The following is a 14522-nucleotide window of genomic DNA, read 5'->3' on the forward strand; positions in this document are numbered from 1 at the left end:
TCCCTTTTTGATTCTGTCAATTAGTATTAGCAGACACTAGTCTTGTTTATGTGATCCCTTCGACTCTTAGACCTATCCATATGATCAATTGTGAACTGAAACTGATACTTGGACTGGTGAGATGTCATTGGTACATGCCACCTTGATGAGATTGTATTAGAATCCCCTGGCACATTTCTAACTCTACCATTTGGGGCAAGTCAGCTTGAGCATGTCCCAAATTGTACATCTCCTCCCTCTCTTATTCCCACTCTTATATTTAACAGAGATCACTTTTCAGTTAAATTTAAACACTTAAGAATAATTGTGTGTTAATTACAGAGTTCAACCAATAGTATCAAGTAGAACCAAAAAAAAAAAAACTTATAATTTAATCATATAATGTTTTTAACATTAAGTTAGAAGCAAGGTGAATATTTCTTTTTATTAATTTTGTTTTTTGAACATTTTTTCATGTGGCTGTTGGCCATTTTGATTTGTATTTTTTTATTCAATTTTGTTGATTTATTCTCTAATTTTAATTATTTATTTTACTAGTTTTGGATTTGATTTCCTCTTGTTTTTCTATATCCTTGAGATGCTTTGATATTTCATTTATTTGGTGCCTTTCCAATTTGTTGATGTAGGCACCCATTGCTTTAACTTTTCCTCTTAACATTGCTTTTGCTGTTTCTCCCATAAATTTTCGTATGTTGTATTGTCATCTTCATTTATTTCTAGAAATGCTTTTATTTCTCCTTTGATTTCTTCTGTGACCCACTGTTCATTCAGGAGCATGTTGTTCAGGCTTCATGTGTTTGCATATGTTCTAGAGATTACTCCTGAATTACTGATTTTCAGCTTCACTTCATTGTGGTTCAAGAAGATACATGCTATGATTTCAATTTTTTTGAATTTGCTGAGACTTGCTTTATGGCCTCGTATGTGGTCAATCCTAGAGAAAGTTCCATGCGCTGATAAGAAGAGTGTGTATTCTGCAACTGTAGGATGAAAAGTTCTGTAAATGTATGTTAGGTCCATTTTGTTGATAGTGTCGATTAACTGTCTTGTTGATCTATCCATTGCTGAAAGTTGAGTATTGAAGTCCCCAATTGCTATTGTATTGGAGTCTATGTCTCTGTTTATATCCCTTAGAATTTCTTTTAAATAGCCAGGTGCCCTACAATTAGGTGCATATACATTTATAATTGTCACATCATCTTGTTGAATTGATCCCTTAATCATTACATAATGTCCTTGTTTGTCTCTCTAACATTTTTTTTATTAAAGTCTATTTTGTCTGATATTAGGATGTCTTCACAAGCTCTTTTTTGGCTTCTGTTAGCATGGAATATCTTTTTCCATCCTTTCACTTTCAGTCTGCGAGCATTGTTGTTGGTGAGATGTGTGTCTTGTAGACAGCAAATAGATGGATTTTGCTTTTTAATCCATTCAGCCAGTTGTGTCTTTTAACTGGAGAGTTGTGGTCATTTATGTTCAAGGTGACTATTGATGAGTAATGACTTTGCCTTGCCAGTTTTCCAAAAATATTCCTATTTTTTACTTTGAATTTCCTTTGAACGTTTTCTGGGAGATTTTCTTCCTTTACCTTCTTTTGTAGTGATGACCATATTTCTTCGTGCTGTGTACAGCACATCCTTAAGCATCTTTTGTAGGTCTGGACGGGTGGTGACAATTCTTTGATTTTTTTTTTTTAACCTTTATTTGAAAATCAGAGTTACACACAGAGAGAAGAAGAGGCAGAGGGAGAGAGAGGTCTTCCATCTGCTGGTTCACTCCTCAATTGGCCGCAACAGCCGGAGCTGCGCCAATTCAAAGCCAGGAGCCAGGAGCTTTTTCCGGGTCTCCCACTCAGGGGCAGTGGCCCAAAAACTTAAGCTATCTTTTGCTGCTTTCACAGGCCATAACAGGGAGCTGGATCAGAAGTAGTGCAGCTGGGACACGTACCAGCGCCCATATAGGATGCTGGCATTGCAGACAGTGGCTTTACTTGCTATGCCACAGTGCCGGCCCCAAATTCTTTCAATTTCTGTTTGTTATGGAAGGTCTTGATTTTACCTTCATTCATAAATGAGAGCTTTTCAGGGTATAATATTCCGGGTTGACAGTTTTTTTCTCTTAAGACTTGAAATATATCTCACCATTCTCTTCCTACCTGTAGGGTTTCTGATGAGAAGTCTGTTGTGAGTCTAATTTGAGATCCTCTCTAAGTAATCTGGCATTTCTCTCTTAAACATTTTAGAATCTTTTCTTTATGTTTTACTTTTGAGAGTTTGATAACCATATGTCATGGTGAAGATCTTTTCTGTTCATGTCTATTAGGATTTCTGTGTGTTTCCTGTACTTGGGTGTCCCCCCCCCCTTTTCCTCCAAATTAGGGATGTTTTCTATTATTATTTTACTAAAAAGGATTTCTAATACTTTCTCTCTTTCCACACCTTCAGAACTCCTAGGAATTGTATTTTGGGTCATTTGACATTATCCTGTAGATTCCCAACAGTATTTTTTAGTTTTCTAATTTCCTCTTCTTGTTTTTGGTTTGACTATATAATTTCCTGTGTTTTGTCTTTTACATCAGATGTTCTTTCTTCTGCTTCACTGATTGTGTTGTTAAGGCTTTCCACTACATTTTTTATTTGTTCTTTTGAATCCTTCATTTCATTTTTATTTCTCTTTAAGATCCAAATTTCATGGGAGAAGTTTTCTTTCATGTCACATATGGATGTCATTAGTTTGTACATTTGCTTCTGATTTTTTTTTTTTTTTTTGACAGGCAGAGTGGACAGTGAGAGAGAGAGAGAGAGAAAGGTCTTCCTTTTGCCATTGGTTCACCTTCCAATGGCCGCCACCGGCGCGCTGCGGCCGTAGCACTGCGCTGATCCAATGGCAGGAGCCAGGTGCTTATCCTAGTCTCCCATGGGGTGCAGGGCCCAAGGACTTGAGCCATCCTCCACTGCATTCCCTGGCCACAGCAGAGAGCTGGCCTGGAAGAGGGGCAACCGGGACAGAATCCGGCGCCCCGACCGGGACTAGAATCTGGTGTGCCGGCGTCGCAAGGCGGAGGATTAGCCTAGTGAGCCGCGGTGTCGGCCTCTGATTTCTTCTATGTGATCTTATGATCAAATTTTTGAATTCCATTTCTGGCATTTCTTCAATCTCATCATCTTCACAATCTGGTATCGAAGTTTTGTGTTCTTTGGTGATGTCATGTCTTCCTTATTTTTGTTTCTTGAATTGGTCCTTTTGTTATTTGGCATTTGTGGAGGTATACTGGTTGGTTTCTTCTTTGTTTTTTCACTGTGGCAGCTTTTATCTTTGTACTATGACTCTGTAGATAAGTAGGTTGTCTACTTTTTTCTTCTTCTTCTTCTTCTTTTTTTTTTTTTTTTTTTGACAGGCAGAGTTAGACAGTGAGAGAGAGGGACAGAGAGAAAGGTCTTCCTTTTTCCGTTGGTTCACCCCCCAAGCGGCCAACACGGCCGGCACTGCGCCGATCTAAGCCAGGAGCCAGGTGCATCTCCTGGTCTCCCATGAGGGTGCAGGGCCCAAGTACTTGGGCCATCCTCCAATGCCTTCCTGGGCCACAGCAGAGAGCTGGACTGGAAGAGGGGCAACCGGGACAGAATCCAGCGCCCCAACTGGGGTACTGGCGCCACAGGCGAAGATTAGTCTAGTGAGCCACTCTTCCCTGAGACTGCACTCTCTCCACTTCCACTTTTTTTTTTTTTTTTTTTTTTTTTTTGACAGAGTAGACAGTGAGAGAGAGAGACAGAGAGAAAGGTCTTCCTTTGCTGTTGGTTCACCCTCCAATGGCCACCGCGGCCGGCGCGCTGCGGCCGGCGCACCGCGCTGATCCGATGGCAGGAGCCAGGAGCCAGGTGCTTTTCCTGGTCTCCCATGGGGTGCAGGGCCCAAGCACTTGGGCCATCCTCCACTGCACTCCCTGGCCACAGCAGAGGGCTGGCCTGGAAGAGGGGCAACCGGGACAGAATCCGGTGCCCCGACCGGGACTAGAACCCGGTGTGCCGGCGCCGCTAGGCGGAGGATTAGCCTAGTGAGCCGCGGCGCCGGCCTCTCTCCACTTTTTTTAAACTATCTTCTCCTGGATTAGAGCAGTAAGCTCCCTCTGTACTCTGCCATGTGGGAAATGTTCAAAACATTTTCATATAAATTTTAGATCTTGGGTTTTCAGATTAAGGATGCTTAACCCTACAGGTGAACATATTTTATAATTATTTATAATTATTCTGTACTATTAAAAATGTAATGAATTACTTTGACCATACTTGTTTGTCCATGTGTGCAATATTCTCCTCAGACTAGAGGTAGGTGTGTTAGATCAAAGGGTATATATATTTAAATTTTCTGAATTTCCCTACTGCTTTCCAGAAAATTTAGACCTAATTTCATTGCTTCTTCATTTGGTTAGCACTGTTTTATTATACTTGAAGTCTTGTTCACTTGTTCATCAGCTCCGAGCACTGTTCTTCAGATAAAGTAACTTTGTTTTAGCCCTTTCTTTTGATGTCTTTCCTTATTTCTCTTTCCTACATTAGCAGCAGGGACAAATAAAGTGTATGTTAGACATGTGATCATAAACTGGACAAGAAGTCAAATAAATGCGGAGTGGAATGTGAGTGTTTGATATAACTACCTGTATTAAACTCACCTTATGTGTTTTCAAAAAATAAATGTAGAATATTATACCTCTGAAATACATGAGCACATTTATACAAAAACCACATTTATAAATGCCATTTGATTTATTTCTGCTTGGAAGAACTAAGATAATATTAAATCTGTCTTTTAACTTCTTAAATAATGTTTCATTCCATACTCATTTATTTCCCAGAAACTTCATGTAGAAGAAAGATAATGAGTTTTAAATCTTGACTGACCTGTGTTCTGATTTCAGTTTTGTTGCTTATTTAATTGTATGTGGAAATCAGTTCGTTTTTGGGGGGGAGTCTTTTTTTTTTTTAAAGATTTATTTATCTATTTGAAAGGCAGAGCTACAGAGAGGCAGAGATGGGAGGGAGTCTTCCATCTATCCAGTGCTTTACTCCCCAAATGGCTGCAAAAGCTGGAGCTGGGCCAATGTGAATCCAGGAGCCAGAAGCTTCTTCTGGGTCTCTCATGTGGTTGCAGGGGCACAGGGACCCGAGCCATCCTCCACTGTCTTCCCAGGCCACAGCAGAGAGCTGTTTTGGAAGAGGAGCAGCCAGGACTCGAATTGGCTCCCATATAGGATGCCGGCGCTGCAGGTGGTGGCCTTACCAGCCATGCCACAGCATTGGCCCTGGGTGGGTGGGGCGGAGGTCTTAATTCATCTGCAATGTCTAGATATGTTTTTTCTGTATATTTGAGCAGTTACTCGAAGGATTGAATAAGATGTTTGGCTAACAAATATTCATATCTTGTTCATCTGTTTCTTTTATAGTAGTAGTGAGGATATATAGTATTTGTAGATATGAATTAACCATCGTTTGTGCTATTGTTTTCACAGAAATCTGCTTTACATATACCCTCAGAGTCTTAATTTTGCCAATCGTCAAGGTTCTGCCAGAAATATAACAGTGAAAGTCCAATTTATGTATGGGGAGGATCCAAGCAATGCTATGCCGGTAAGAAATAATTCTTTACTTTTTCTGCTCTTCAAACAAGATCCAAGTATGTTTTTTTATTACTTGGTTAGCAGCTCTAAACTGGAAATTAATGTGATCTTTAACACCAGACTTCTAACTTCATCACTGTGTGTAGACAGTATGAGTTTACTTGAAGTCTAACTTACTTATTGAGGACTTGGTATACTAGGCACCCCAGAAATACAAAGATGAATAACATTTGTAGTCTAGAGCAGGATGGGAACCTTTTTCTGCCAAGGGCCTTTTAGATATTTATAATGTCATTTGCAGGCCATAGAAAATCATCAACTTAAAAATTAACCTGCTATAGATTTATTGAATTTTGAGTCCTGCCTGTGGTTGCCTTGGTAGGGCTAGACCATACTGGTTTCATGGGCCTATGGGCCTTATACACTCATAGGCTGGATATTTCCCACCCCTGTCCTAGAGGACATAAAACAAATGCATACAGGGATAGGGAACTATATCAAAAAGTGCAGATACCTTTTCTCTACTTTTGGTATTTGTGATTCTGATTCTACCCAACTCCTGTTAGGATGAAAGGCCAGGTGATCCTAATAAGTTTGGCTCTCTTTTTTTAGAAAACTTTTATTTAATAAATATAAATTTCAAAAGTACAACTTTTGGACTATAGCGGTTCTTCCCCCCATAACCACCCTCCCACCCGCAAACCATCCCATCTCCTGCTCCCTCTCCCATCTCATTCTTCATCAAGATTCATTTTTAATTATCTTTATATGCATTTCACTTAGTATATACTACATAAAGATTTCAACATATTGCACCCACACAGACACACAAAGTATAAAGTACTGTTTGAGTACTAGTTTTACAGTTAATTCACATAGTACAACACATTAAGGACAGAGATCCTACATGGGGAGTAAATGCACAGTGACTCCCGTTGTTGATTTAACAATTGACACTCTTATTTATGACGTCAGCAATCACCCGCGGCTCTTGTCATGAGCTGTGTTTGGCTCTTCTGATCTTGGTTGAGAAATTCTGGTGTTAGTTCTCAATCTTGGCTGTAACATTAGCTTCACCTGAGGAGCTTTAAAAGTACCAGGGCTCAAACGGAATCTCCTTTAAATTAAATCAGTCTCTGGGTATCAGAAGCAGGTATCAGTGTTTTTACATCTCAGAAGGGATTACGTTTTACAGCCAGTATTGTCAACTGAGGTATGTGCTAATTGTTAAACTATTGGTATAGGGATTAAAAGGACTTGCAGGTAGAAGATTGTGCCTTACTGAGGTAATAAGCAAACATCACATAGATGTGGTACTTCTATAGTCAAACCAAAGGTTGTTACAATGTTAATGGTAGTGAGTGTGGAGAGAGGATAAAGTGGTTCAAGCCTGGGAATGTCCATGAATAGTGACTCATACAGTGTTTGAGTTGCCAGTAAGCCAGAGCAATGGAAGATGCATCAGAAGTAGTGTACAGAGGCCAGACTTCATGGACTCTTGACTGCTTAAATTATCATTTAGGATTTATGGAACATTAATAAATCCACCTTTGATGACAAAAGATTTTTGACAGAAGTGAAGTCATTAACATAGAAGTACATTATTGCTGACAATGTTCAACCTCTTAGAACCCTAAATGGAATGAAAATGAATTCAGAGGCCGGCGCTGTGGCTCACTAGGCTAATCCTCCGCCTTGCGGCGCCGGCACACCGGGTTCTAGTCCCGGTCGGGGCGCCGGATTCTGTCCCGGTTGCCCCTCTTCCAGGCCAGCTCTCTGCTGTGGCCAGGGAGTGCAGTGGAGGATGGCCCAAGTGCTTGGGCCCTGCACCCCATGGGAGACCAGGAGAAGCACCTGGCTCCTGCCATCGGATCAGCGCGGTGCGCCGGCCGCAGTGCGCTGGCCGTGGCTGCCATTGGAGGGTGAACCAATGGCAAAGGAACACCTTTCTCTCTCTCTCTCTCTCACTGTCCACTCTGCCTGTCAAAAAAAAAAAAAAAAAAAAAAAAAAAGGAATTCAGAGCAGATGCATTGTTACAGATTCTTATTTTTATCCCTCCATATCTGTCTTTTAATCAATTTGTTCTGATTTTCCACTTGGTAGGGAAAGCATCCTTTTCTTTCCCCTGTTACGTGGTTTCATCAGCATTGCTGGGTCTCCTTAAGAGTGACCAGCACATATTATTCATCTTTGTATTCTCCCGTGGCAGCCATTTCAGATCTTAAATATAGTATATGCTGAATGAACATCTGTTGAATAAATGTAGAATTTATTTTGAGATTTGGTATTAGTATTGCATTCTCTTTACTAGCTCTTTATTTCTGCTGAAGGAATGAATGTACTATCATGTTTGATGAAAAGATATTGGAATGTGAAAACAAATGCTTTGTTAGCCTATATGTGAATTGCTATGTGAATTGGAACACATAACAAATGTATTATGTGTAAAATAATCTGTTTTTATTGTTTGCCTAACACATTCTTCCTGTATAAGCCATATGTATGACCGTTCTATACAGCCCCAGCTACACCCCACCTACCCTGGCAGATAGAGCACTCCCTCTTTGGTGCAGCCATAACATCTTCTCACTTCTTTTACGGCTTTATTACATTATGATTCTGTGTTTGCTTCATCTTGTTCTTTAGACTGTGAGCTCCTTGAGGGCAGGGACCATGTCTTACTCATATCTGTATCGTGAGACTTACTGCAGTGCTTCGTATATAGCTGTTGTGGAATGATTTAAAATACATGTCAAATGGTCAAAAGAGAAATATTTACACTTTATAACATCCATATTTTGAAAACAAACAAGGTATTTACAAAAAGGATAGCTTTCCAGGGGACAAAGAAGATACTACGATTCCTTTCCCCTATGTATTATTAGTCGTGTGAAAATATGCTTTTATGTTTATGTGAGTGACTGGTTTAAAGAGTATATAAATATAAACATAATGTGTTTTGATAATTTTTTAAAAAATAAGCACTATTCAAATAAGTCCAAAGATAATATTTAATATTTTGATTATATAATTTTGGTATGATAAAAGCTATAGCCTTCATAATTCTGGCACTGGGCCATTTTATAAAAATATGCCAAGGTATTAGCAGATTGATAAAATAGACTTACCTAGGAGAGTTATAATTATTATACTTTTCCAGAACCCTAAAATAAAAGGATCTGCTTGAAATACTACAAAAAGACACAAATGCCTACTGTGCCTTTTTAATTAAAAGTGGTATCAGTTAATCCCTTTATATAAAGAATAAGCTTTATGTTTTACCAGTTGTGTTGATGGAAATATGCTGACATGTCCACATACTTATTCATGCATATGTAAAGATAGCTAACCAGACTTAAGAGTTTTTCATCTATGGCTAGAAAACGTTGCACCTCTGGCTCACGTAGGAATCATAATTATGACCTTGACATCATTAAGCCGCTTATCTAATCAGTTACGCAAATTTACACTTTCTCCAAAGTTTGTATAGTATTTTTTTTAATATGATGGATTTTTTTTAAATGTATGTAAAAATGGAGCTCCTCATCCATTGTGAAGTAGTTTTCAGAGTACTAGACATGAAAGATACATAGCTTGACTTAAAATAAAATTTTTTATCTCTATCATAAATAATTTGTATTTAACTTTCAAAATGCATGTGCTATTTTAGTAGAAAAACCACTGATTTGTACAGTAAATAAGCCACCATGCTAGGATATTTCTTATATAAATTATAAATGATAGGCTACATTCAGTTTATTTTTTATTTTAATTTATTTGTTATAGATTTATTTATTTGTTTGAAAGAGCCACAGAGAGGGGGGGAGAAAGAGAGAGAGATCTTTCATCTACTGGTTTACCCTCAAGATGGCCACCATAGCCAGGGCTAGGCCAGGCTGAAGCCAGGAGCCAGGAGTTTTATCCTGGTCTCCCATGAGGGTAGCAGGGTCCTAAACACTTGAACTGTCTTCTGCTGTCTTTCCCAGGCTATTAGCAAGGAGCTGGATGGGAAGTGGAGCAAGGCAGGATTCAAACAGATGCCTGTATGGAATGCGGGCATTGCAGGTGGTGCCTTTGCCCGCTGCGCCACAATACCAGCCTCTACATCCAGTTTAAAAGTGAATTCTTTATTCTCTTTGAGAAAAAGGGAAGAAATGTGCTTTATTGCCCAGTAACTATAATTTATAGAAAGTTTTTGAAATTTTGAATGACAAGTGGGTCTATCATGAAAAACTAGAACTTTTTTAAAGCAATTGAACTTTGAAATGAAGGTCAGCACATTGTTCTTCATTGGGCTGATTTTGCCCATTTTTTTCTCAAACAGCTATTAAATTAGACAAATTCTTACATAGATATGAAACATCCAACATTTATTATAAAAATTTTCAACATGCTGTTATTTGTTACAGGTAATCTTTGGTAAATCTAGCTGTTCAGAATTTTCAAAGGAAGCCTATACAGCCGTAGTATATCATAACAGGTACTGAATTCAAATATTTCTTTCAAAGTTACTCACTTCTCAATGGCATTGTTAGTACCCACGTTAGTATGTTTACCAGATGCTTTGCTGCACTGAATGTGCCAAGTTCAAGGCTGACATCCAAGTTACAGTTTTCAATCTATAGATGCACAACCGTTCTCCACAGACATCTCAAATATTAAGACTTTGTACACAAAACATTTTCTCTATCAAATTCTCTGATCCTTTCATTTTCATTTTATTGTTGTTATCATTGTGGCTTCTGGTCATTTGCTATTTCCCTAGTATCCTCTGGCAGTTGAGAGTTTCACTAAACTGTTTACTATGCTTGAATGCATTAGTTAAGTTCAAGGTGCTCTAAAAATCCATTAATTTGTTTATTTTGATATTTTCCATTTACTGCCTTTGGAAAATTGCTAACTTTGGATAATACTTAAATTTTGTTTTATTTTGGGAGCTTTATTGAATGCTTTTGGACACAAAAATTAAACCATTTAAGGCTATTGTGAATTACATTATTTTATCATATAATGGGCCTACAGTAATTCCCTTTATTTTATCTCCTCTAGTCCCTCTATTCTGTAATCTTATTGTCATGTTTTTTAAACTAACTCTCTAGCTCCTATTTCTTTTGTTTGCTTTACTCTCAGCATTCCTGTTTTATTAACTTAGTTAAGACCATCCAGCTTGAGATCCATCAACTGCTCTACTCTTCACCTTAAATTATTTCCATACTGACCTGCCTTTTCTTCTGTTTCCAAGTTACTAATCCCCTACCCTTTGCTCAATGTGAACCTTGTCACCTCTGCTTTCAAACAGTCCTATCCAGCCTGTTCCAGAATGTGGGTCAATCATTTATGCCTTTTCTTGCATAATCAATTTCATGTTTTGTTGGATCCATCTCTCTCTCTCTCAAAAAAGTTCTATTTCCCATGCTTAAAACAAAACAAAAAAAAAAGTGAAAAAATCTTTTCTAAGTGCTATGGAATAGTATATATTTTTCTTTGACTTTCCCACCCACCTCCCAACCCCTTAAAACCGTCTTTCTTAGCTTTTTTTTAATGAAGCTATCTTGGTTTCCTTCTACTTTTTTGAAAATTCTTTTTTTTTTTTCTGTAGTAGTTTTTTTTTTTCTTTTAAGTATAGGCATTTCATACAGAACATTGCAGCTTTGCCCTTAACCCACTTTCCTCTATGTGTTCTCTTCCTAAATAACCTTGTATGTATCTCTCAATTACAGTCAAAAAAATCGCTGCTACTCTAATGTTTATGTGAATTGTTTCCAGCTGTTTTCCACAATAATCTTCCCTCAGGAAGATAGAAATGTGTTTTCAGGGCCTATAGTGGACATACTCATTTTGGTGCCCTGCTGCCTTCTCAGTCCCCATATATCCATCCTTTATTCTTTTCCTGACCCGGTTTCTACCTGACTTTCTATTTTGGTTAATACATCACCATTTTTCCAGTTACTCTGGCTCAAAATGTAATACACCTTTGCTTTCCTTATTGCGTTCTCTAGTATCCAATCAACTTTTAAGTCTTAATGATTTTCTATCTACCTTATTATCAAACATATGTTTTACTGTCCTGTTTCTGGGTCTTTCTTGGATTTTTATTTCTATTATAATACTGATTTCTTCTGTTTATTGAACGCCTAGTTACTCTTTAAGCTCTGTAACTAATGTCACCTCCTAAATGACAATTCTCAGATCTTACTCTTGAAGCAATTTGTTTACCCCTGTTCTTGAAGTGCCTAACTCTGTATGCTGTATTCCAGGGATTGGCAAACATTTTTCATAAAGGACTAAATAGTGTATATTTTGGAACTGTGACTGTATTTTCTGTCTTGGAACCACTCAGCTCTACAATATGGTAGTATAAAAGCAAACACAGACAATAAGTAAAATTACAAAATCATGAGTATCACTGTGTTCCAATAAAAGTATTTATGGGCATTGAAATCTGAATCTCAAAAAATTTTCACATATCATTTTTTTTTACTTTTTCCCCCAATCATTAAAAGAATATAAAAACCATTCTTGGTTTATAGGCTATGCAAAATCAGGCACTGCCATGGATTTAACCCATGGACCATAGTTTGCCAACTCCTGTTTTACAGCATAGCCATTTATATGTGTGTTCCTATTTATATTCCTACTAAGGTATACGCTTTTTGAGGGTAATTTTTTATATATTTGTCTTTAAAACGAAGACAAAAGTAAAACAATATGTAACTAAACATATGCAACTAGACCTACTTGCTGAATGATTAACTCTTGTAGATATTTAATTTCCAACAAAGCTTTCATATAATGCTATTTTTAGGACTCAATACCAGGAAAGATATTGATAAAGAAGGTAGTATTTTTAGAAGTATCTCAGTTTGTGACCAGATCTTTATTTTTGTTGCTCTCAAGATTAGTGGAATTAAAATGACAGTACTAACATTGCTGGAAATTCAGCATTCTCATAATTCATCGATAGTTGCAGAGGTCAAGAATAAGATGCAGCAGTAGCATCTTTTTTCCTCACCAAAGTCTCAGTTGGCTAGCATTAGATATCTTTCTTTTTAGAATTATTAAAAACCTAGTTCCACTTAATATTTCTGTAATAAATCTATACCTGTTACTGTTATTGAGCCTTATTTGAGAGTTTAGGATGTTTGGCATGTTAGTAACTAAGAAAAAGCTTAATTGGTAGAACAGCCTTCAATTTGAAGATTTTTGGAGAAACATGGTTTGCTTGCATTTTTATTAAATATAACTCAGAGAGAGCAATTAAATATGGAAAGTTAAAATGCTAAAATTCAATCTTTTTAAAGTCTCAATCTTAAATAAGTCATGCTTTCCTGTAAAAATGTCCCTTGAGACATTGAGACATTTGAATCCATGAATATTGAGATGAAAATACTAAGATGAGAGATCATATCTGATTAAAAGTGACATTTGTTGTATTCTGACAGTGTTTGGGAATTCCTTCAAATTGTGGTACAAATGCAATTTGTGGTCATTCCCTGATTTACTGTTTTTTGGGTTTTTTTTTTTTTTTGAGCAGTCAGCACTAGTTTATCTTTTGATAACATTTTTTACTTCTTTAACAATTGACTAATTGATAGAAGACATTCCATAGAGAGCTTAACTTTATGTTAAAATGTCTTTATGGATATCTTTTTCTTATTTTTTCAAAAATGTGATATACTTTAGTCTTAACATGAAGTACTAGTCCTGTAGTAGAAAAATATTTTTCTGTGATATGGTTTTAAAATATACACTTATAAAACTTATTTTCCCATATAATATTTGTCATAATTGGCTGATTATTATAAAAGTGCTATCCTAGCCTCTTGCATACAGTTACTAAATTGATGATTTCAGTACCTAGTTGGTAATTTTTGATTGATTTTCAAATGGTATAGTCCACTAATAAAATGAGATGAGAAATTTCAGAAACAGTGACAGCTCCTTTGTAGAGAATTAGGATTTAGTTATTTGGAAATTGGCAAAAAAGAAAAATATTTTGGACTACAAGAAAAATCAAGCATAAATTCTAAAATTAATTTTAAAACTATTCAGATATACAAATGCAGTAATTATTTATTTGAACAAATTACTAACTCTTGATTTCTTTTTGTATGAAGGTCTCCCGATTTTCATGAAGAAATCAAAGTTAAACTCCCTGCTACTTTAACTGACCATCATCACTTGCTTTTTACTTTTTATCATGTTAGTTGTCAACAAAAACAGAATACTCCTCTTGAAACCCCAGTTGGATACACAGTAAGTCCTTTTGGTAACATATTTAGCCCTCTTTAAAACTGTTTTATTTATTTACTTGAGAATCAGAGAGACAGAAATATTTCCCATCCATCGGTTCACTCCCTTAATATCTCAGAGATCTAGCCTGGGCCAGAGTGAAGCTGGAAGCGTAGGAACTCAATCTGTGCCTCTTGCATGGGTGGCAGGCCCAAGTACTGGAGACATTACCTGCTGCTTCACAGAGTACACGTTATTGGGAAGCCAGAATCCAGAGCAGAATCAGGACCCAAACCCAGGTATTCCAATATGGCATGTGGACATTCCAAGCAACATCTTAACATCTAGGCCAAATGCCCACCCCCTTGGGCTCTTTGGCCTTAAAAATAATTTTACTACAGTATAATTGATGTTTTTCCCTACTTGAATATTACCTGTCTGATTCCCCACAGTTATAAAGTTGCAGTGGTTAGGAAGAGTCATCATAACAAGAAAAGGTACTTTAATGTAATTACCTAACCTGATTAGTTGACATATATAAATACTTAGGTGATGATCTTGATTATTGTGTGTTTAATGAATAGTATAGTATAAATATTTAAGAAGAAAATTATTTGAATTAAATGAATAAAAAATATTTTTAGAAAAAAATTAAAATCCTTGAATGTTTTCAAG

General features: G+C 37.0%; 1 protein-coding gene across 11 annotated transcripts in view; it reads left to right on the top strand.

Annotated features, from left to right (window-relative positions):
• DOCK7 (dedicator of cytokinesis 7) overlaps positions 1-14522 on the top strand; it is a 268374-nt gene that overhangs the window by 126199 nt on the left and 127653 nt on the right. For 9 of the 11 annotated variants that reach the window (XM_070078382.1, XM_070078385.1, XM_070078386.1 and 6 more), the window contains exons 15-17: positions 5507-5624; positions 10025-10095; positions 13733-13871. In XM_070078382.1, the coding sequence (XP_069934483.1) occupies positions 5507-5624; positions 10025-10095; positions 13733-13871 (328 nt within the window). The remainder of the gene's footprint in view (positions 1-5506; positions 5625-10024; positions 10096-13732; positions 13872-14522) is intronic. The other 2 variants (XR_011390680.1, XR_011390679.1) reach the window with 1 other exon arrangement.

The sequence above is a fragment of the Oryctolagus cuniculus genome, chromosome 7, assembly GCF_964237555.1.
Source record: "Oryctolagus cuniculus chromosome 7, mOryCun1.1, whole genome shotgun sequence".
NCBI classification, from domain to species: domain Eukaryota; kingdom Metazoa; phylum Chordata; class Mammalia; order Lagomorpha; family Leporidae; genus Oryctolagus; species Oryctolagus cuniculus.